The following is a 24,375-nucleotide window of genomic DNA, read 5'->3' on the forward strand; positions in this document are numbered from 1 at the left end:
CAGGTGTCCTATCCTTTATGCAAGGAACAAACATACAGGTCAGTAATAATTCATTACCTCTTGAATTTGCTTCCTTTGGATTGGATGGGTTGCTTCAGGGTTTTAACCATTATAATAGCTCCAGCGTTGTTTGCGAGCTGTACACACAGTCCATTATATCAAGGTATCAAAGTAATCATTATCTGGAGGGAAAAAATGTATAGATGAAAGATGAAAGGACAACCCCCCGAGGGTTAAAATGGCCGCCATCCACTGTGCGTCAAACAAGATGGTATTGCAGGGGGGACAGCCTTCAGTGCCTCTGATGTACACTATGAAATCAAAGCAAATAAAGGCTAAGATTATATTTTATAATTTTTTGAAACGGGCCAATTATTGGTAATCGTGTGCTATAAACAGCTTTCGCAAATTATTTTGGTTTAATTTCATTCAGACGTTTGAATCAGGCTTTATCTCTTTTCATAGCTGATGAACTGAATGCATTAAAACACATTTTCAGACACACTTACTTTCTCTCGACGCCTTTAATGGTACCTTCCTTCGGTGGCTCAGATTCATTGCCTCAGCACACTCTTGTCTCTCTCTCTCTCTCTCATGTGTGGGTATTCTTTAAGCCAGGGCTCAGTGTGCTCTTTAGACATCTACCAAAGTTTGGCCTCTCAGTTTGAAATGTGTTTCTAGAATTTGGAATGCAAATGCTTTGTTCACCAGGAGGGGAAATCAGTGCGGAGTCTAAAAGCAACGAGTTTTTGATTAATGAGCTTTGAAATGTCTCTCGGGAGGAAGAAAGGATATGCGGCACTCTGCTAGATGTGGCTATAGCTAAACACTACCTCTGCCTGCATCAACCTTTTGTCACTCACTAATGTTTCAAATAATATTGTAGAATATTAGGCCTATATGTATTTGTGCAATTTGCCCAAAATTAAGTTTTTTTATTTTTTTATGTAAAGGAACATTAACAGTTATAATAGGTTAACATATTTTGTTAAATGCAAATCCTCAGTTACGTCGAATGTGGGATCTGCTTCACAATATAATGTGGTAATAAATTAAATATAGTCTACATTTTTCTAACAGAAAATAATTCGAAAAATTAAATTAATTAGACCTCCCAGACAAAAATGTAGCTTTAGCCTACATTGTGAAGAAAATGCTCTGCCTGCTCAATTTGACTTCAGGACTAATAGTCATGGAACGTTTGAATTTCTTCAGCACCAAGAGACTTCCTAGGTCTCTGGTTTCTCTTTCGATTCAATTTCAATCTCTACCTCATATGCATGCTTTGAAAAAGACATTATTTTCGATATGTGTCTTTGATCTGCTTGCCTTTAGGCAATGTTTGTACTGTGCACGCTCTCAACTGGACATGCGTGAATAGAGACATGCCGTTTCTTTGTTTAGGCTGTAAGCCTTTCTATTTAACATTACTTCAAAATGGCGACGAGGCAAATTCATACCTAGTCCCAACCTGCGGCTGAGTGCTTAACCATCTTATCACTGTTTTCACATTTTTATACGTGTGTTAAATGTATGGAAAATAACGGTGCTTTTTAACCAACTGTGTAAATTTAAGCACTTTATTTACAAAATGTTAAACACTTTAAAATATAACAATTTCATATCATTAGCGTTTCATAAATGTATGCATGGACAGTCCAACTGATGAAATGACAATGACCTGATATGAAAATTGGCAATGACAACAAATGACATACTGGTGTGATTCATTTCTGTAATATTCGGTATTTTGATAGGGCTACATGTAGCCTAACTTTGTTTTTCATAGAGACACGTAAAAAATTCCCCAATATTCCCAGATTTACACGTAGGAGTTCCTTCTACAACAACCTAAGACCACCAGCCTCTGAAGGCATAATTTAAAACAAGCATTCACCAAAAAGTCTGTCCAACGATGTTGCATAAATTCTAGATGTCCATATAAATAGTCATACATGTACATTATAAATAATGTGTAATACAAAAAACTTAAATAATACATACAGAAAATTAGATAAATGCAATACAATCTTGGAAAAATAAATAAGACGCTTCAAATATAGCAAACAGAGACCTTAGAGCTTTTTTTTAATTTTTATAAAAACCCATCCCTATAAAGATGGGTAACTACTGTCAGATCTACAGGACTTACCTTCAAGTAATGTTAATGACGTTTTCCGTCCCCAATACTGCGCATTGCACTTCAGAAAACGAACGACAGACAAACGGTCTCTCCTGCGCATCCTCAACAGACAAACGGTCTCTCCTGCGCATCCTCAACAGACAAACGGTCTCTCCTGCGCATCCTCAACAGACAAACGGTCTCTCCTGCGCATCCTCAACAGTCAAGAAAAATGGCCCAGACATATTCTTAGAAAGTAAATATTACACAATAGCATTAATAGTAATATCGATAATAACACTGGTAATACATGGCTCACTTTTAGTGTAATCATATAAATGACTTGAGACTACTGAGATAATAAAAGAGCCTAACAGAATTTGGGCACAGACAAAATCCTCAAATTTTACAAATGCGTTAGTTTAGGCGCTTCCTGAATCCTTCCCTGAGACGCATGGTGAGAGCTGAGGTCTGTATATGTGGGATGGGGATCACAGGGTCCATGGTGGTGGTTGCCTGGAATCTGAGCGGCACAGCTGTAGTCCACGCTGGCGGATGAGGGATGGGGTAGATGGCCGAGGTTGAACATGGGACCCGAGGCTGGCATGGAATCAACGAAATTTCCCCCAACGTACACCGGACTGCCTTGCAAATTAGCGTTGGCAAAGCCACCATTGCCTTGCATGCTGTGGTGCTCGTATTCGGAGCCCGGATACCTTTTCTGTTGCGGTATACAGCCACCTAATGGTGCCGTGTAAGCTGCCAAGCCGTACATGTTTTGCTGGGGTTTGGCGAATGAAGGGGGCGACGGTGCGTCATAGCTGAGACAGTTTACGTTGACAGAATATCCGATGTGATTTGGGCCACTTAATGGTGGGCTTCTGTCCGGGGAGTGTCCGATGGGAGAGTGCATTATCCCCTTAGCCTTCTGATCCTTTTTGTACTTCATCCTTCTGTTTTGAAACCAGATCTTTATTTGGCGCTCAGTGAGATTCAATAAATTAGCCATCTCCACTCTTCGGGGACGACACAGGTACCGGTTGAAATGGAACTCCTTCTCAAGTTCTACAAGTTGTGCACTGGTGTAAGCAGTTCGGACCCGTTTAGAGGCTGGACCAGGTGGGCTTTTTTCATCGCAGGACTCACCTGAAAATACATAGTAAACACCATAAGTCTCTTTGTGTATTATTAATGATTTATCATAGGCCGCATCAGCTGCCTAAAATGACCGGTAGAATAATCCCCCTTTTACGCACGCATACGCACCACCATGTCCAGACAAATCGTGCTTTTTAACACACACACACACACACACACACACACACACACACACACACACACACTGTACCTTCTGCAGTTGAGCAATTGTTGTTGCTGCTGTTGCTTTTCAGTTTGGCGTTCGATCGCGTCTCCTTCATCCATGGGAATATTTGTTTGTTAGTGACTGGGGTGGCAGTATTAGAATCATTGTTTGAGGGAGATTTCTTCTTCTGGGATGAAGTGTTGCTGGAGTTAGGCGAAGAGGCCGACAATGGAGGCGCTTGCGGCTGTTCACGAATACTCGGCAGTTGGCTGTTTCCTTGGCTGCTACTGGATCTCGTGCAGTTTCCATTCATGGTATTGTCTTTATGAGTTGGTGGCCGTACAGTTGGGGTTTGTATTGGACAAACTGGACCCTGATAATCACTCTCAAGGTTAGAAGTGGAGTATGGCTGGTGACTGGGGCCATAACTATATGACTCGGATTTGGGGTAAGAGTAGCTTCCAAAGACTCCAGAATTATCGTAGAAAGTAGCTTTCTGCATTGTGAGGATTCAAAACAAGAAGGCCAATGCAGCCCTATCCAATGGTATGGGTGTTCTTCTATCACGTGATTGGAGTTTCCCACCGCCTCAGTATTCTTTCACCTAGGAAGAGAACAGTTGTTATGGTCATTATGCAGGCAATATGAATTGTACATGTGGTAAACCAATACACAATCATGATTGAGTATACACTATATTCATCAATAACCTGTTGCTCATGTTCTTAATATTCCTGAAGTCTGGTATTTTCAGCATTTGTTTCAATATAACTCCGTGGAATATTACAAACAAATACACGTGCTCTTTTATGAAAATAAATACTACAAAAATGCAGTATCGTAATATTTATTTCTTCACTCTCCAAACTTTACTTTCCTAAACTATCAAATCATCAATAGGCCCTCTCAACCTCTCACTTTCAATCCATTTGGCATGTTTGGCACAAACTAGTTAAAGTTTAACTTGTGCCAAGAGATCAAAAGATTTTCTTCTTGAATTACTTGAGAAAAGGAGCTGAATCAGCATGGTGATTCACACAATCCCACAAACCACCATCAGCTCGTATTGTTTAACAGACTAACATGTTCCAGAACTATTATTGTTTAACAGACTAACATGTTCCAGAACTCTTATTGTTTAACAGACTAACATGTTCCAGAACTCTTATTGTTTAACAGACTAACATGTTCAAGAACTCTTATTGTTTATCAGACTAACATGTTCCAGAACTCTTATTGTTTAACAGACTAACATGTTCCAGAACTCGTATTGTTTAACAGACTAACATGTTCCAGAACTCTTATTGTTTAACAGACTAACATGTTCCAGAACTGCTCTCGATGTATAATTCATCATTTATTTCAAAATCACATTTATAAATCTCGTTCATATGTTTTGTTTATTCGTTGTTAACTTAAGTACAAAATGTCACACTAATATGATTTTTCTGTTTTTAATGCCACTTCAAAAGGTAACTTTATTCAAATAGCAATTATTAAACCATTAAATTATTTTAGAAAATATTATCACGATGTATGTGTACTAAAATAAGTGCCATCATCTCTCCCTGTTTTCTCACCAACATATCGGGGTGGTCGGAATGGGTGACTTCCCTAAATGCTAATGATGTGCGTGTAGCCTATGACAAACGCTTCTATATTCAGGCAACCTGACATACTCTGTAATCAGTAAGCCTGTATTTATTTTATAGTTAGCAATCATCTACCAGAGCCTAGACTAGGATACCCACATATTGTATTCTGTCCAACATTTTCTAGCTACTTTTGGAAACAATTTCGCATTGTAGGCTTGAAATAAGTAACACACAGAATGGCCAAGGCATGAATGGAGACGAACTAATACAGTATGCAGACTGAAAGTCCGCGCCATGCATATCAATGCACCTGTCATGGTGGACCGAAGCAAAAGGTATAAGTGCAAATGTAATGGTCGTAAACGCCTTAGAGAGGACTGAAAAGGAAAACACTCACCAAGACTTGCCACCCACAGAAGTGTAAAACTGAAAGTGTGGGAGGAAGGCAAGCTAAATAATTCCATACTCCGCAAGTTCTGCAGCAATAATAGAGAGGCCGTTTGTATAAATCGAGCCCCTACAATCATTCTGCATTGCTGAAACTACGCACTCGCAAATGCACGTTTTAAACCGCAGAAAAGGGAATCATTTTGTTTATAAAGTGGACCATCGCCGTTGACGCAAAGGTGAACATATTCCTGTTTGAAATTCGCATTGAGGAGGTGATGGGGTGACCGGTATAATTCTGTTTTGATTTGAAATGTTAATTCTGAATGATGTGCCCACTGGGCACGCAGTCGTCAATTCAACGTCTATTTCACATTGGTTCAACGTAAATTAATTGACATGATGTGGAAATACGTTGATTCATCCTATGTGTGCCCAGTGGGTAGCCTAGCTATCTTTACTAACCCACTATATAGTAGTGTAGGTGGATATGTTTAGTAATGAGGCTTATATGTTCTGCTTAAACAAAGCGATGATATTCTGTTGCATCTGATCTTACGCTACCTTCTGGCATGTCAACATGGTGAACCTTCTTCAATGGACAAAGGATTAAGAGCATGTCTTAAACGAGTCTCTGGTTGGTCAGGCGTTAGGCCTACAATTACAAGGGAAACTGAAAATGCGAATTGAGTTGAAAGTTTGCCATTCACAAATCTAGATGACCGGTTCGTCCTTACTTTTTTTTTTTTTTTTTAAGGACCTATTAAAAACAAATTTTGAGGGAAAAAAAGGATATATAGGCCTATATGAGCGGACATTATTGTTTGGTGCGTTCATTTGAAACCCTTATTATGTAATGGCAGTTCCTTAAATAAATGCTGCTCACCGTATTTTATGCAGATCAGTGTTGTGTTTTTCTTCACGTGCTCATCATTCCATCCACCATGACCTGAAAGAGAAAACAGTCCATGAGTTCTACTGCTTTAGTCCCACAATTCCCTCATGTCATTGGAAGAAAACAAATGGGATTACTGTAGGGTAATCATTTCATTGGAAGAAAACAAATGGGATTACTGCAGGGTAATCATTTCATATGAAGAAAACAAATGGGATTACTGCAGGGTAATCATTTCATATGAAGAAAACACATGGGATTACTGCAGGGTAATCATTTCATATGAAGGAAACAAATGGGATTACTGCAGGGTAATCATTTCATATGATGAAAACAAATTGGATTACTGCAGGGTAATCATTTCATATCACAAATGACTCCATGTATATAGATGTTCTGTTGAAATGATATTGTACTGATTTGCTTTTGTTTACAGTGAGATTTTTGATGAAAACATAATCTGATATAGCACCATAATTCACTTCTACGTACAAGTATCTATTCTAATCGTTATAACAGGATATACGATTTTTTTTTTAAATGGGACAATACACACGTATTCGAACACGTTATTATTATTTTTAATTTAAATGCATTTAAACCGAGCATTTAGTGCAGTGGTGGAGAGACAACAACTCTTACACTGAAGATTGTATAGAAAGATGAGCTGGCCAAAATATTTAACAGGCATAAGCCTTTTGGCTGACCTTTGGCTCGTTCAGCAATAACTCATAGATTAATGAACAACGAGCAGAAGGGGTTGAAGAAAGTCACAATGAAATCCTTAAACCACAGAACTTTTCACCAGTGTTTTTAAAGCTGAAACACAAGTCTGACGACGGGATACATGGTCACATTTGTGGGAGATAAACGTCAGAATAAGAAACTAATCTGTAGGCTAGCCTACTTGATGTAAGTTTGAACTCTGCTTTTACTTATCTAGCCTAATGCTTTGAGGTTATTTTCTCTCGGCTAATAAGAGCTCATTTTCTCATTTGATTTATAGCCTAGCGTTTTTTAGAAATATTTAAAACTCCAAAATATTGCTGAAGTCGAAGTCGATATGTTTCGAGTGGATTTGAAAGTGTATTGTTAGGATATATTGTTACTACTCTGGCTAGACACGTTCCTCTTTTGATACAACAATGTTTCTCGCCAACGCATTGCTACGGTAAGTTTGGTATATACAATAGGCTGCTACAAGAATCGTCGTCGAAAATTGCACTTACATCTGCTCTCGTTTCATCCTTATAGTTTTGTGTCCATTGTGTACTTTTGATATGAAGTTGACTTAAAAGTTCAATTCTTTAGAAATCGAAGGGACAAATTATATAACTTTTTGCGCATCGCTGGGCTGGGAAGCATGGGAGTAAATCATTTGTTAATTGTTCCTACTAAAAATTATAAAGCTAAGGCCTATAGCTTTTAGGAGCTTGTTAATTTGGCTATTGTTTAAGACGAATTTTGGTATAAATCCTCCGAATTATTGGATGTGCTCGTCTTGTTATTCATTTGATTCAAACCGCTAGATTAGCAGCTTCTTAAAGCTTCCACGAAGAAGAAAACATCGTCAAGAGACGCACATCCTAAACGAGGCTTAATTTACAAATATTTACTTGGAATACATTTGCTTTAATTCAGTAGAGTCAGAAAATAATCTGTTAAAATCACTCATATATTACTTGCAAATATATTACAGTCAATAACAGGAAAGGGAACAATAGCCTGTTGTTTAGACCTAATCCTAATTCATATTAGGCCTACAATACATATATATATATTTTTTTGAATTATCCAATAACTTCACAAAGGAATCATGTAGCCTAAGCAAAAATGAGTGCAGAACATCAATTCAAATAGTTTTAAATAGCCTTTATTTGATCTAAATAAAAATGGGTTTACATATTTTTGGTCTTATTTAAAATTAAAATGATTGAATCCATTATTATTCGTTTTTATCTGGTACATGTGCAGGTTAACAAACCACACAAATCACGTCTAACATCACTGTGGTGATAAGACAAATACATGTGATTTATGATCTAACAATCTAGAAGTCAGAATGAAAACTTCCTCCGCTTCTTTTTCCGTTTCTTTTGCTCAGTTTTCCTGTAACTGCAAAATCAGCTGAAAACCGGATCTCAAAATACATCCATCCAAACTAGCCTTCGAAAGTGGTCTCTCAAAATTGTGAACCTGTCTTAAAATCGTATCTCAGGTCCATAAGACGAAAAGCTATCTGCGTAGTTGGCGACAAGATCCCCTCTGAATGGAATAAATCATATTTATTCTCTCGTGTTGTGTAAAGCCATGGTTAAAGGTTGCATTTTGTCATGCAATTGCTTACCTTTGAATCAGTGGGTCATATGCTCGTGCTTCTTAGTCTCAATTCCTTTCCCTGCAGTCTCTAGAATTTATCCTTCACTCTTTGTCTGTAGATAATACTGTCCTAAACCTGATCTTGCGGTTTTTCAGACATTTCCATATGCCAATGCAGACAGTATTCCCGAAAGAATGGAAAGACTCACATTCAACTACCAATTTTAAAAAAACGAAGAAGGTATCCTTATTCCACCCCAAAAAAAATCTCGGCCAATCAATCTCCCATTGAAAAATACAGGTTTTCAGACACAGTCACAGATTTGAAGCTAACATTTGGATGTTGTTGTTGTTGTTTATGTGTGTTTCGGAAACCGTTATGATGACAAATAAAGGAACTGTCTTAAAATACAAGCATATTTGTTCACGTGATCGAGCTACCAGATTGTTCTGACTGGGGGTGCTTCTCCAACCCAAGCCTTTGCTCCCAAACCCATTTTGAAATGGGGACGCGTTTACGTTTCCTCATCTGACCTGTGTCCATGTTGAAAATACTTCACTTGCTGTTTGATTTCATTTTGTCGATCATTTTCTTCTTCTGCTTCTTTCCTTTGCAATAAATATTATTGTGATTATTTAGTCATCTTTAACATATCATATTAAGCTATACATTTTGATTAAATGTATTTGTTTACCTGATTACAAAGCCTCTAACCCGATAATACATGTCGTTTTGAGAATCCTATTCAAATGTGGTTGTGAACAGAATTTCGTATACACATTGAACATGTGGACTTGTCCATAGATTCATTATTGGTTTACTTGTAACTATAACCATATTGCTCTCACAATTACATTTTTTTTAATAAACGTTAATTGTATATCTACAGTGTGATACTTGGTTAAGTAAGATGTGCATTTTTATAATGTTAGGAAATACATGAACCAATATTGATGTATGAGAAAAGGCGTCTGAAATTGTATTGAAATAAACCAATTTGTAAACCCTTTGTCTCCTGTGTGTCCGCTGCGCTATCATGGTGTTCAGTAGTATTTTCTTTTTCAGACACTGTTTTCGATGTAAATAGAAAAATACCTTTAAATAACCATTTGTGAGCTCAAAAATCTATTTGAAGATGGAGATTTTAAAAGCCACAAAAGACAGCGGGGGAGCTGGCCGAGAGGTAACTTGCACTGAGGAAAGGATAGAGGACTACTAGCGTCGCAGCATATGTTCATGGGTAATAAAATGGAAAGATTTACAGTGTGGCCCGGGCCTCCAACAGCCTCGCACCATTTCAGGAATTATCGAGAATGATTTACAACGAGGCAGATAACTGTCCACCTGCTCAAACACAGCTTCTACTCCTCTCAGAGATACATTTCGAATTATCCCCCCATCAACAATAAAAAACAATGTTAGCAATGTGGCGTCATCTCAGTTGAATCTAAAGAGAGATATTCTTTCAACAATGTTTCCGATTTGTGTTATTGCTATAACGCATGTAGCTGGAGTGTTATCCAAAGAAAATAGTAAGATGTTGTATTAACATATTGCACTTGTACCACTTTTAAATGTTTTTCAACTTAGCACTCTGTTTACATTTTGTAACAGGCAATTTGGTGTAAACCAATGACTGAATTGCTCTCTTTAAGAGTATTATAAATCACAGAGGCTCTAACATACAGCCCTCAAGAACGAAATAGAAGATCCCAACAGTGCTGCTTTCATTATGCTCGTGCATTCATCAAGACAACCATTTCACACAGAATGTGACTGAAAATATTTAAAATGTTGTTTCTACCTGCTATGAAACATAACAAGGATGCTAGTTGTCAAACATCGCCACTTTATAATATTGACCTGGTTCTCTTGGTATATTTCTTCCCAAAAAGCAAAGCATTGAAGAATGCAGTTCAGCCTGTCCAAGGCACACGCATCAAAGGGCGCTATTTATCATATATCTGACAGATATGGTCATTTACCATCTTGCAAAAAAAAAAAAAGAAGAAGCTAAAATATTTACCTCCCAAGCTTCCATTGGTTCAGATGCTGTGTTAAAGTGCTGGCTTCAGATGCGTTGAGTATCGGAGCGTTTGGATATTATTTTCTTGGGATCTTTTCAGTTTTCAAGTCTGATAAGAGTCCTCGCGATTAATGACGACGCCGTGTTTCTAGGGGACGTGCTGCATGAATTATTTAGACAATCACGTGGTCAGAAATAGAGCGAGGAGCGGTATATTCTTCGAATTATATCTTCGAATGCAGACAGCACAGTTTAATACATTTTATTAAGGGGCTGTCTCGCTTGGCGAAGACAGTTTCTGCGAACAGCTGGAAATCAAATATGGCCGTTTGAAAGCCATTGTGATCGCAGCAATGGTGCATTCCATATTCGATGTAGTCATTGAAAATGGCACTGCCTATGGCTCTCATTTATTGCTTTCAGACATGTAGGTCAATGCCCACTGCACATGGTAGGGCAGGTACTGACATACGATTGCTTTCCCAAACTCTATTACATGTTAGGCCTTTTATCATTATTCCCATGGTCATTTCAGTGAACTATGGAAATACCATTTACATGTTTACAAGCCTCATAGGTCCACTGTGGAAAATTAACATGGGAATGTGAGATTCAGCAATCCATGATGGTAGTCTTAAAAATGCACACGTATAACAACATGGTTTGCATGTAGAACTGTTATTTATTATTGCATCATTTGGTACAGTTTTCTTTCATTTGCTATGACATGCGCACATTGCTTGTACACTGACATCTATGTAGTGGAAAACGGAAGATGAATAGGTATCAGTGTAAAGGCCTGATGAGAGTGACACGAAGCTTATAAAGGAGCGGGCGCAAATGTGAAGACACATGCACGCACACAAACACACGCACACACACAAACACACGCACACACACACAAAGAAACAAAACACACACACAGAAACACACACAGAGAGAAGCAGACAGGCATTCAAGTTATACAGGTTTTAATCCAAGCATGGTCACAAATATAATCACACTGAGCCTACGATTTTGCTAACAGTTCCTTGACTGGTTTGGATAGGACCACATTAAAATTCCCGAAATCTATGGCACTGACTAACATTGGTGTGGTTAAGGGGACATTTGATGATTCTTGCTATAAAACTGAACTTAGTCACATTGTCATCCAACAATGCCATATATATTTTTTTTTCTCTCAAACAAGCACAATAAGGGTAAAAATAAATAGCTCAATCTGTGAGATGTGTCAACCCTTTGTGTAAATCAAGCATTGATGGCTATGACAAACATTTTTGTAAAGCATGAACCTCGGAATACTTGATACAGAAATATATTGACAAATGTGAGTGCTCTGTGCCACCACAATGCATATCATGGAACAATCTCTATTTTCCCATTAAAAAGTTTCGCATGTATATACAGACAAAAAAAAAGCCGATACACAAAAAAGGTCAGCCAGGATTTCATATTAACACAGCGTGACACGCAACCAACCAATCTGGCAGAATGAATATAGGCTTTAAAACGTGGCATGTTTAACCAGGTTATATAAGCGTTCCATATTCTAATACTAAAAGTACAAAATTTATCTAATGAAAAACTCCATGCGAATAGCGCCAGTGAGAGAAGTAGACTATAGGTCCAACGGGTTAAGGGTTCAGAGGTCACTCCTCGCGGCTGAAATGTGTCTAAGGCTATAGAAACACTGTCCTCTGGGTGAACCTGCCTCTGGAGCTTTTGTCGAACTTCAGTTGAAATACCTTTTCAATTTCTCGTCGTGAAGACTCTTCAGAGGGAAGACATCTTCGCAATGCAAGCCGTCTTCGCTTTTTGTCACGAGGACAATGATAGGAACAATAAGAATATCTGTCTTGAGACATGACATGAATGCCTGTGTGGCTAGGTTTGGTTTAAATCAATGCCAGAGTAAAAAAAAATGTCATACTGCATTTCAACACTGCATAAGAAAATGTGAGATAATTGCTAATCATCCATAACAGTTGTAAGCAGATTGCATACAATAAAACGTTCCTTGCTCAAATATGTTTCGAACTGTTGTCGGTTTTAATAAGGAAATGTACAAATATTTAATTAAATAAATAATCGTAAAGAAATGTAAACACTCTATATTACAAATTGTCGTTGAATAAGAATAAGGGAAAACCTAGGTTGTTACACATATTTATGTCCCTCTACGTGCTTAACATTGAATATATACTATTAATAATGTTCTGTTCGATTTTGATCAAAATAGAAAACAGTGAAGCATCTAAATAAATATACATTCGATGCAAAGAACAAGACAAAGTCATGATAGAGTTTCAGATGCCATGTGTGAGACCCGCTTTAAATGTACACTGTTTACAAAGATGTGCAGAGAGATTTAGAACTGAATACGGGCCCTGGGAAGAGTCTGCACACTGGAATGTCTTGTTTCTCAATAGAATTTAACGCCACTTTAAAAGCTTTATTGTATAAAAGTTTTTAAAAAAACGTTAAACAAAAAAATTCAACCAGTTAGCGCCCATAAATACGAGTTCAATAGTTTCTTTAAGCTAGCCTATATTAAAGTAACAAATATTGTCACTTGTCTGAAAATAATGTATAGATCAACTGATGCAGCAATTACCTTTTCTTTTTTTAGCAATCATATGAATAAAATATTATTTGTCTTAATAGTTCGATTTCATCACAACACAATTTCTAATTAAGGTGTGTACAAAAGCTTCACATAATTTTACGTATTTTTTTTTTTTTTTTAAATAAATATATACATGTTCATGCCTTACTCTGACTTTTGTGGTGCACGTGGGAAGAGTGACATTATAGAATCAGCGAGAAGAGTATAATCAGAAAACATCTCTAATAAAATTTATTTCGATCTGCAATACCTCTTCGAAGCATGTTAAGCATGTAGTGATGAAACGCTTCTCAGTTCAGTTACAATGTTGGAAATTGACTCAATTCAATGAGCCAACACAACGAGGGTCCTTCTGACTGTAACTGACATTATATAACTATTGTACGTTAAATCACAATGACCAAAATGTCATGTTTTGAGACCATGCAAAGTCAATTGTACAATATAGTATGTTATATACAATTCATTGAACGGTCAAAGTTTTCACATCTTAGAAAGTTGTGACATCAGTCTGGTTATCCTTCTGGATACTTGGTAACTGTTGGCCGGAAGCAGAAGCAGCTCTTCCCTTTGTGTTCGGTAGTTTGTGGTCTTTTTTCCATTTCATTCTTCTGTTTTGAAACCAGATTTTGATCTGACGCTCGGAGAGAACGAGTATATGGGCAATCTCTATGCGACGCCGTCTGGTCAGATACCTGTTAAAATGAAACTCTTTTTCCAGTTCCAAAACCTGCTGTCTTGTATAAGCTGTCCGAGACCGTTTGGGTTCAGGTCCTGTGTAATCCGGGTTTACTGTGAGAAACAAAATACCAATGTGAGCCAATTAAGTCCCAGTTAAATCAAAACATAAAGCCCTTCACGGGACGCTCCAAACTTCTAGCTAAAACAAAACAATGAACACTCGATCCAGAAATGAAATTGAACGAAACTATGACCAAACTTTGATCCAATTAGGTCTAATTTCAACCCCTTCATTCAAATATTGTCACAATAAAATGTACCATAGTCATAGGCCAGTGGACGTAAGGAGCTCTGAGACCGCCAGATAGCCAGCGGCCTATTTCCTGAGCAATAAACATTTACGGCTGGTGTAACTGACAGCCCCTTCAAAGCAGACCATAAATATTTCACGCAATGATTTTAGAGTGACTAAAATCCTGGACCTCAACTTGTCCCAAAGCGACGTTGAGAGGGAAAAGTGAATCTTACCCGTAGTTACGTGGACTTTCTTCATCCAGGGGTAAACTACTGCAGGCTGCTTGGCTTGTATCCCGTTTTGATTCTTTGTGTTTTGTTGCTGACCACAAGTCCGGGGTCCAGTCACTTGGACCGGGGTACACGGTTCGGTCTGTGCGGTAAAAGTGCTAGGGTGGCTGTCTCGCCCCTGCACATGACCCCGTGGCTCTACTGTAGGACCATGCACAGTGGTACAACTGAAGGGCTGCTCGGGGTAGTTTGACCGTGGATAGATTCCTGGATGCTGCAAATCTGGGTCCTGCGATGGACCGTAGTAGCCTCTTCCCTGCTCATGTAGATAGCTGTTTTGCGAATATTCCTCACAAGGGGGAAATTGTGGGTCCACATACTTAGAGTTCAGCATATACGAACTCATGGCCATTAATTTATGAAGGTAGAAATTACAATGTTTTCTCGAGTTGTCTTTTTTCCACCACCATTAAGCCCTCCTATTTGCTGTCAACTGAATAAAGTTAGAGAACCATGTGACCAGATAGGGCCAATGGAGGTAAAGCTATTTCATGAACGGGTAGGGCCTACATATACACACCAATAGCAGCAATTTCCACTAACTTCAAAACATCTAAATTATGTTGAATAAAACCAAATATTTAACCAATTTCAATGAAGGATTGACAATGTGAGCCCTATATTGAAAAATAAGATGTTATTTGTAACATTTTAAATAGTTAATGTCAAGATCTAAATATCAATCATGATCATCTAACCGTCAATGGGAAACAATCTGAATGGAATAAATACAACGGCTGTGTATATACGGACATTTAGATGGTTTTGTGCAATACTATGGTTAACATGCTTCAACTTCTACAATACTAAATCAAACTAAAGCCAGTGAGTCTGACAGATAAACAAACAAAAGATACAAAACGTCTCCCGGGCTCAAAAAGAGGGGGGATAACGCCTGGGGACAATTGATGGGGACTGTCTTTGTCAAGAAAGGGTCATCCAAAAGTTACAAGAATCTCATCATTTCATCTACCCTATCCCTTTCATAACTCCCGAAAGAGCCTCGTGGCAACGAACCGATGCCAAACAATCAATAATTAAATGATTGAAATGTAAATGTTAAAAAAGTAAGCCATGTTCGAAATTGTTTAGATTTCAGTCTGGTATGATAGCTTTTTTAATATGGCGGTTTCTGTTCACTATCAAAATGAGAAGGACTGTTTGGCTTTAATGATAGGTGTACTGGCCAAAAAGCGACACCTGCAAAGGTTTCTTATATTATCAAATCAAATCAACAAATGAAATGACACGTGACACTGTAAGTGCATATTACTAAAAACATGTACTCGCACACAATGGTATTACAATATAATATATAATTTTAAATCACCCTAAAATGACACAATGCAGCAATTAAACGAAGAGCTTTCCATCCATCCAGATTTGCAAATTGTTATGAAGAATGATTCAAAACATCTGTAAAAGTAGATAAGTAATTCGACGTTTTTGCATCGACCATATACTCCCCTAGAATCGAATCTGTGACTGTTGTTTTATCACACAAATTCGGTTCTACAGGGTATATATAGACGACGGAATAGAGGGGTCCCATAATTTCTTTCAATTCAACAAAAGTCCAGCCATAAGATTCTCAAAAAGACCAATTAGGAGCCTATTCCTACGCCATACACTTACTATTGACAATTGTACACAATGAAAGCGTATGAACATTCTAAATAAGTTAGAATTATTTCCATCAAATCATAGCCCCTGACGAATCAGATATTGGTCCTGACGAATCAGATATTGGTCCTGACGAATCAGATATTGGTCCTGACGAATCAGATATTGGTCCTGACGAATCAGATATTGGTCCTGACGAATCAGATATTGGTCCTGATTAATCAGATATTGGTATAGGCTAGTGCATCATGAAGTTGAACAATTCTGTTCCATTTTATTCTGAATCAAGTTCGCAGCTACCAAACGTATGTATTACTTTTAATACACGTTATGTATTGGTTAGAGGTACAGGTAAACAACATAGGTAATTCACAACTGATAGACTACCGATACCTGCCAGCCTGTGCTCGATACACCGTCCGACGTTTGAATATCGAGTGGACCCATAAGGCAAAAGGCTAAAGGCCACGAGGTTAAACTAAATCACTTACAAACCTATCAAAAAGTGTCATTATTTTTTCTTTGCCAACCGCTCAAAGAGTACAAAAGTTCACGAATCCCAAATGACCCTTCATTTGACTGCCTTGATTACCTCATGGTCTACATTCTTGGGAATATGCCACTGTGGGAATGTCCTACAATGACATACATTTACAATTATATATAAATGATTTAAATAAAATGAAAACATTCGTTTAAGAAAAAATGATTTGGCAAATGCCTTCTAAATTGGACTGAGTACTCACATAGTCCTTAAATAGACAGAGGCCGAAGACGCATTCCTATACTCTCCTAATTATAGGCCGAGGTTTTGTTACTGGACAATTTCTGTAGTCTAATTTCTGTACTATAATTTTGGTACTTTAAGAATAACGGTTATAGGTCAAAGGCTATAGGCCTGACGTTTTACAACAAACTGGCCACTTTACAAGCCTAAATAACGTTAAGACGGTTAAAGTTTGAATCAAATATGAATCACACACACTTGTAATTGTGTCACAATTTTTAAATATTTGTTAGACAGCTTGACCTTCACCTTACCCTGAGACCTGTTCAGACGGGTCAAAGCCGAGATATAGGCTAGGCTACTGAGGAACAAAAGAGTGACAAAGTCAGTACTTGTCTTTAATCCTTCGTATGAACCAAGAATGAACCCACTTGCTATGTTTTCTGTATTATACAACTGTTAATAGGTAATAGTTCTGATTTCAAGTACCTATGTCATTAAAGCCAGATTGTGTGCCAAATCGTCATTGACAGCATGTATATAATTTATGGGTTTAAGAAACATGAAACATCTGTATTACGTCTGAAATCAAATTTGTGGGGTATTTATTATAAATAATGAGACAATAATGCTACCCTCTTAAACATGCAACCCTAGACTAGTGAAATTATTTCAGCAGTGCAATTCTCAACGTAATACAAATACAACCTCAATACGATATAGCCTGTCAGTTGTAGGCCTATAAATCGTTGTCAGTACATTTAACAGCGAAATACACAAACGGTCACAGTGGTAGAGGATTCCGAAAAAATTGACAAAGTTTTCTTTACAACTGGTTAAAAATAAATAAATTTTTAAAAAAAAAGGCCAATGCCTACTGTGGAGGCCTTTATAACACAATTCTGATTCGTGCATGTTGTCATTGCCCAATGTTGCGTCATGAAAATGTGTTTGTATATTGGATAACAAACTAAATAATCTACATTCCTTCCGATGTCATCACTTCACTTCATGACATAACATCACAATGTAAGCCTATACAAACACCCTGATATGGGTCAAATTAAGATATTACAAGGAACTATGATTCGATAATATTCTGTACTAGGGGGCGCGATAGAGCATGGCAATTAAAAAATATATATTGTTGGAGTATTACGATTCAAAAGGCCTGATGTATATTTAACGTAATTAATATTTTGTTATAACAAGGCACATGTTCCAAAAACGTCATTTAACGAAATGCTAATAGCTGTAAACGCCATTGAGTCTGTGACAACAACAGGTTGATATTTTTCCCTCCCAACTCTAAACTCGCCAGCCAACAGCTTATAGACTTCAGATCCCCACAAGCCTATTCGCCATTGTCATTCAAATAAGTGTGCGCATTGCAGGCAAATAAAAATGTAACAGGTTTTAATAATCCATCACGCAATATTAGCCTAGGCTATATGAAGCAAAAACGAATATACCTAGCATATAGGCTACCAGCCATTTTCCAAAACGCATTGTTTCTCGAACGAGTGATTTGAACGACTGTAAAAACGACTGTCATATCCGCAATAAATAAACAGCTAAGTAATTGACATATTCAAACACATCCTGTTTTCCGTACATCCTGGCCCATGCAAAATACACATCCACTAATGTGGTTAAAGTTCTGTATTTCGAAGCAGGCAAACAAAACTACAGGCGACAGACATGTATACCTGATGACATCAGCATGCGCACTAGATTTAGTAGCCTATCAAATGATAAAACAGCTTACCGCAAAGTCCACCGCAATGCATCGAATAGGAAAACATATCCATGTTCAGACAAGGTTTAATACTTGCTTCCACCAATTCAAAGCTCTATTCCAAGCCATCGGCACGGCTTTACTAATACACAATGAGAAATATACTTTGGCTTGTCAACTCCCAGGCCATAAAACAAAGTTTAATGGCATCACGTGCTCCCCCACAGCCATTCACAGACACAGCACTGGTTCCATAAATAACCGTCAACAGTTGTACTTATTCAACAACGACGATTACTCTGATGCCATATAAAATATGCAACATAAAAACACCCCACAAAAAAAACGTGTTATTTCTAGTTTACCATGATATGAAATGCCGCGTGCTTCTTTTCCTACATATATGTATTTTTAGGTCATTATAAGACATAACAAAAGTCTGAGAAACGAATATGTTACAGGGTCTACATCTACCGATAGCTTTTTGCTCTTCTTGGCTTTTTGCCCATAAACACCTTTCCGATGACCCTCTGTGATCTATGACGTAGTCTACACACGTCTGTGGGTGTTTCCCTCGACGTTTAATTTATGTAAAGTTTAATGAAATAGGTTTCGGGTGAATCAGAAGCACACGTGTTAACTTTCCACTGTGCATAAACTGGTTGAATCAACCTGTCCACGTGATTTCAAAGAAATTAGTTGAACCAACGTGGAATATTCTGCTCAAATTCTGCTCCCTTATTAAGTTGTCTCTCTCTAGGTACTTATATCGCCAAAATATAACGATAGAGAGATGTATCAACAATGCTTCAATAAAACGTTATAGCCATCAAATGCATCACATGCATTGATGTAGACCCGAATCATGAATCCTCCCACTGGATACAGACGTCAGTTCAACGTCTAGTTTACATTTGGTTGAGTTGTCAACTAAAGTGAATCCACGTCAAATCAACAAAAAATGCCACCCTGACATTGGATGTAGGTAAGAAGTTGGGTAAAAAAAATACGAAATTCCATGTTGATTCATGTTGATTCAATGTCATCACATTACATTTTGTTGTTGTTCAAATAACCCCCAAACAACGTTTTGCCTAGTGGGCTCCGTCTCTTTAAAAACTATACACCCTCTAAAAAAAATAGTTTGTTTATACTCCACCTACATCTTGATACTTCAGTTCAGAAACCACTTATTTTCAATGTCGAAAGCATAATACGGATCAGTTGGTCATATTGCGTATGGACCGATCATATATTCCAATTCAGTGACGTGTAAGATAAACGATTCTGGAAAAGAATCATGGGACTGTTGGGCAACAGCGCCTCTTGCTGGAGCATCCTAATAATTTCCCATTTTCAACGTGTTCAGTTTTTAACCCAATTCCTGAAACGCATAGCCAATTTGTTGCCGCTGGATTTTAGCATTCATTTGCATGTCATGATATTGTGTACATGTATAAATTGTAGGCTCTGTATGCAGTTCAATCTAGAAAGAATCCCTAGATGATCTAGGTTTATTATGAATTAATTCCTCATACAACAGATAGGCTATATGGATTAAAATGTTGCCATGGTTTTCAGTAATTGTCTACTATAGGCCAAACTACCCGGACACTTAAAAATATAATTCGTATGACAGTTAACTGCTACAAATGAAAAAAATCTAAACACTGTAATATGAACACAGACCAAACATAATAATCAAGTAACCCGTTTTCTTTGTCTGTTTATGTCTATATGAATGATCTATACGTTGATATACAGTGTAATATTTTATTTAACTTATGGGCGATATGGTAAGAACGAACGAAGGATGAAATAACAGCTCTATATCCATATGTTGGGACGTGAGTTGATTTCCAATCCAGAGCATAGTCTAGAAGTTAATCGAGTAATTTAAATGCTCAGGGTTTTCTCATCCTCATTCGCAGGCCCCACTTTTATAGGCTTCCCTCGTTCCAGGCTTTCTCTCTTTTGCCGCATTGCAGTAAGGCTGTAAATACATTCGCAGCTGCCTGTCAGGCAACAGTGAAATACTGTCTTTGTTCCGTTGCCCTCATCCCAGGCAGCTGAAAAAAGCTATGAAAACTGCTTCTCTGATGGGAAAGTACAACCTTTTTATTTCAGAAAGGTTCACATTAGACTATATGTTGCATTTTCCCACACTCCTTTGTTTTGTAAAAAACAAAACGTTTTTTTTTCACATGACAAATTCACATTTTCTCAACATCTAAAGCTGAAAAGACTACATGTATGTTGTTATTCTCTTCAGTTCACCCATGTACGACACTGTGTGGGTATATTAGGCTACTAATATTAACCTATGTAAAGAAAAATAACTTTTATTAAATGCAATGATATATTCACACGTCCACAAAGTCCCTAATAGAAAGTGACATTAAACCCAAGACAATATCAGTAAAAACTCCGTCATGCTGTTACCTCACACAACAGTGATGACATCGAATTCATGCCCCCAAAAGAGGACTAATGAATAGACTTCCCTTAGGAAATCTAACATCCTCAAATCTTCTGACAGCCAGCTCCTCAAAACTCAGCTAGGCTGCTTGTTACTTCAGAGACATTATGCAATCATATATATCATCATATATATATATATATGATAATAATGATGATCATAGGCATACATAACAGGCAGAGAAACACAGATAGACACAGAGAGAGACACAGAGAGACAGACAGAGAGACACGGAGAGACACAGAGAGATACAGAGAGACACAGAGAGACACAGAAAGACACAGAGAGACAAGAGAGACAAAGAGAGACACAGAGAGAGAGACACAGATAGACACAGAGAGATAAAGAGAGAGACACAGAGAGACACAGAGATAGACACAGAGAGAGACACAGAGAGACACGGAGAGAGACACAGAGAGACACAGAGAGACACAGAGAGAGACACAGAGAGAGACACACAGAGAGAGACACAGAGAGAGACACAGAGAGAGACACAGAGAGAGACGGAGAGAGACACAGAGAGACAAAGAGAGACACAGAGAGAGAGACACAGAGAGACAGAGAGAGAGAGACAAAGAGAGACACAGAGAGACAAAGAGAGACAGACTCAGACACACTGCCAGACACTGCTCATACCCACAAACATCGAAAGAACCTAACCCTGCACTTCAAAGAGAGTAAAAAAAAAAGTTACACTGAAGTCAAGATAAATATGTGTCCTTATACATTAATAATTTTGGTCGAACTACAATGAACACAACATCATTCTCACAGCAAATGACAATTCAAAGTATAGGTAAAAATACCATTCACAGTTTGATGCGTTCATATTTACATGTCATGTGAATGTAATCGTTGAGGTGTTGCCCCACAGTGCATACACACCAGCAGTGTTGCTCATGTTAAACATGTATGTTTTGGCTATAGTCTATAGCCTGCGGTTCTGATTAGACTACTGCCCTGGTGCAACGAGACAGGAAGTAGATACAGTCAAATAAACAAACATTGTATTATAATGTATATAAATATTGTTTGTTTATTTCACTTTTGTATATTATCTACTTCACTTGCTTTGGCAATGTTAACACGTGTTTCCCATGCCAATAAAGCCCCTTGAATTGAATTGAATTGTATAGTAACATAAAATGCTTACCTAATGCAGGTGGGTAATCCATGCATTTTCTTGTGGTGACTCTGTATAAATAACACATAATGTTACAGTGAAACTATACAGATTATGAACAGCAGAGGCTCTTCTGTCGATGTGGAGTTCGGGTATGCACAGAGAAGAGAAAGCTAGCCCTGATACGTCAAGTAAATAAGAAATAAAGTTATCGAGGACTTGGTATGTTTCTTTCGTGCAATATTAAAAGGCTAATGTTGCGAGAGTGTAGGCTGAGCGTTTTGGTTGGGACGCTACAGTAGTAGAATGCAGAGAAAACATCGCTTGGGAAAATCAGGGAAAGGTCCATGAAGACGTTTGTCTCTTGCACATGACCAGTGGCATCCAATGACAGGCGATAGAGGCACATAAAAAGGTCTATTACCAAGTTGTAAATTCTCCTCTCACAAAAAAAAGAATTTCGACTGCAGCAATTCCCCCTGTTTTTTTGCGCATAATGGCGGGGGCTATTCCCCCATTTCTTCTAAAAAAATGCCTGAACATCTCCTTTGGAAAGAGAAAGAACAGCCCCTGCATGTGTAATAAAGTTAGATTTTAACCGTAGACAAAGCAAATTTGCTAGTTTTTTGAATCCGAAGATATGTGCATACTTGAGAATATATAGTTTCCTATGCTAATAATGTTGCCTTTTGCCATGTTGAATAGCCTAACGAACGTGTTTCTAAACGTGTTGAGCAAATGTCGAGCCTGAACATTCCATACAGCTAATAATGAATTAAATGGGGTGTTGTAGAACATCAGGAAACGGAAACGAAGAGAACAAAATAGTTTTTTTTGTTTGTTGCATAAACAAGACGATAAAAAATAATAATGAAAACATTTATTGCAAAAAATATAGCGGCACTATGCAATATTTTAACCAGAAATCAGAGACAATCCATGACAAGAAACATGTCTTGCGTCGGTCAAAATATTACATTAAAAAAATGGAACCATATAGATATTTGAAACGAAACACGTTCAAAAGTTGCGACGAAGGTTAGGTTAATTAATACCCATTCGAAAACGTCAATATTGAATTATTGACATGACTTACATTCAAATTTGACCAGGCCTAACACCGTTTTGAAAAAGCAACAAATAACTACACATGATCAGCATCAAAATAGAGAAATAGTTATGTAATGAAAATAAAATATGACTTGCTGTAATATTGGAATTGTTTGTAGTATTATTTACACATGTTTTGTTGTTGTATTGTTTGTACATTGCTGTGTTTAAAATGTGTGTGACTGTCCTTGTCTATCATTGTTTCAGTGTTTTGTACATGTTGTGAGTTTTTTGTGGACAACCGGAATGAGCGCTTAAAGCCTCTGAAAAAGCTAATGGAGATCCTAATACACAAACAAACAAGACAATTGTCATGTTGTGAGTAGGGTGCTCTGTCCGCTGTTCTAGTCCACACCGTATGGACAGATTGTCATAGCCTACAGAAAATGCAACGTCAACGTATTTGTAAAGCAAAGCACACAACTCTGTAGTCCATGCAATCCAGGACTATGATTTATCAGACTCTTGTGCATCATGTCATAAGATCAACAAAAAAATAAATATATAAAATGTATGTATTTTGGCGTGCTCAATATTTTCTTGGGAAAACTAGGCTACGAAGAAATATGAAATTACATTTACAGAAGTCTAATAGCCACATTGTAACAGTCTCTCGTTCATGATAGTTACACGTTGCTTTGGGTCTGTAAAGACAGAAGACAGTGTCCACAAATAGGCGTTAGAATATTTTATCATGTACATTTCAGCGTGATTCGTCTGGGGCTTGTATTCTGGTGCATTCTATTGTAGTGTTTCAGTTACTGTGCCTGGACCTGTGCTTGGACCATATGACGTGGACACATCGAACATTCTCTCCCTGGTCATATGGCGTGGACATTCTCTCCCTGGTCATATGGCGTGGACTTTCTCTCCCTGGTCATATGGCGTGGACATTCTCTTCCTGGTCATATGGCGTGGACATTCTCTCCTTGGTCATATGGCGTGGACATTCTCTCCTCGGTCATATGGCCTGGACATTCTCTCACTGGTCATATGGCGTGGACATTCTCTCCCTGGTCAAATGGGGCTGAA

The 24,375-nt window shown here is 37.8% G+C and overlaps 2 protein-coding genes across 3 annotated transcripts; both read right to left on the reverse strand.

Moving 5' to 3' along the window:
* Window positions 1-1,566: 1,566 nt before the first annotated feature.
* On the reverse strand, window positions 1,567-22,615 carry LOC139380969 (homeobox protein Hox-D3a-like). Of its 2 annotated transcripts, none has more exons than XM_071124172.1 (4): window positions 22,264-22,615; window positions 6,294-6,356; window positions 3,471-4,029; window positions 1,567-3,268 (listed from the first exon to the last, which is right to left on the reverse strand). In XM_071124172.1, the coding sequence occupies exons 3-4, from the start codon at window positions 3,925-3,927 to the stop codon at window positions 2,529-2,531; spliced, it is 1,197 nt and encodes a 398-aa protein (XP_070980273.1). In that variant the 5' UTR covers window positions 3,928-4,029; window positions 6,294-6,356; window positions 22,264-22,615; the 3' UTR covers window positions 1,567-2,528. The 2 variants fall into 2 exon arrangements, with proteins under 2 accessions (XP_070980273.1, XP_070980272.1); XM_071124171.1 differs by lacking the exon at window positions 22,264-22,615 and adding an exon at window positions 18,662-18,774 and having other exon boundaries at window positions 1,907-3,268.
* On the reverse strand, window positions 11,331-14,910 carry LOC139380970 (homeobox protein Hox-D4a-like). The gene is made up of 2 exons (XM_071124174.1): window positions 14,487-14,910; window positions 11,331-14,069 (listed from the first exon to the last, which is right to left on the reverse strand). Exons 1-2 carry the CDS (start codon window positions 14,893-14,895, stop codon window positions 13,768-13,770), a joined length of 711 nt encoding a protein of 236 aa, XP_070980275.1. The 5' UTR covers window positions 14,896-14,910; the 3' UTR covers window positions 11,331-13,767.
* Window positions 22,616-24,375: the final 1,760 nt, after the last annotated feature.

This window comes from Oncorhynchus clarkii, chromosome 22 (genome assembly GCF_045791955.1).
Source record: "Oncorhynchus clarkii lewisi isolate Uvic-CL-2024 chromosome 22, UVic_Ocla_1.0, whole genome shotgun sequence".
NCBI classification, from domain to species: Eukaryota; Metazoa; Chordata; class Actinopteri; order Salmoniformes; family Salmonidae; genus Oncorhynchus; species Oncorhynchus clarkii.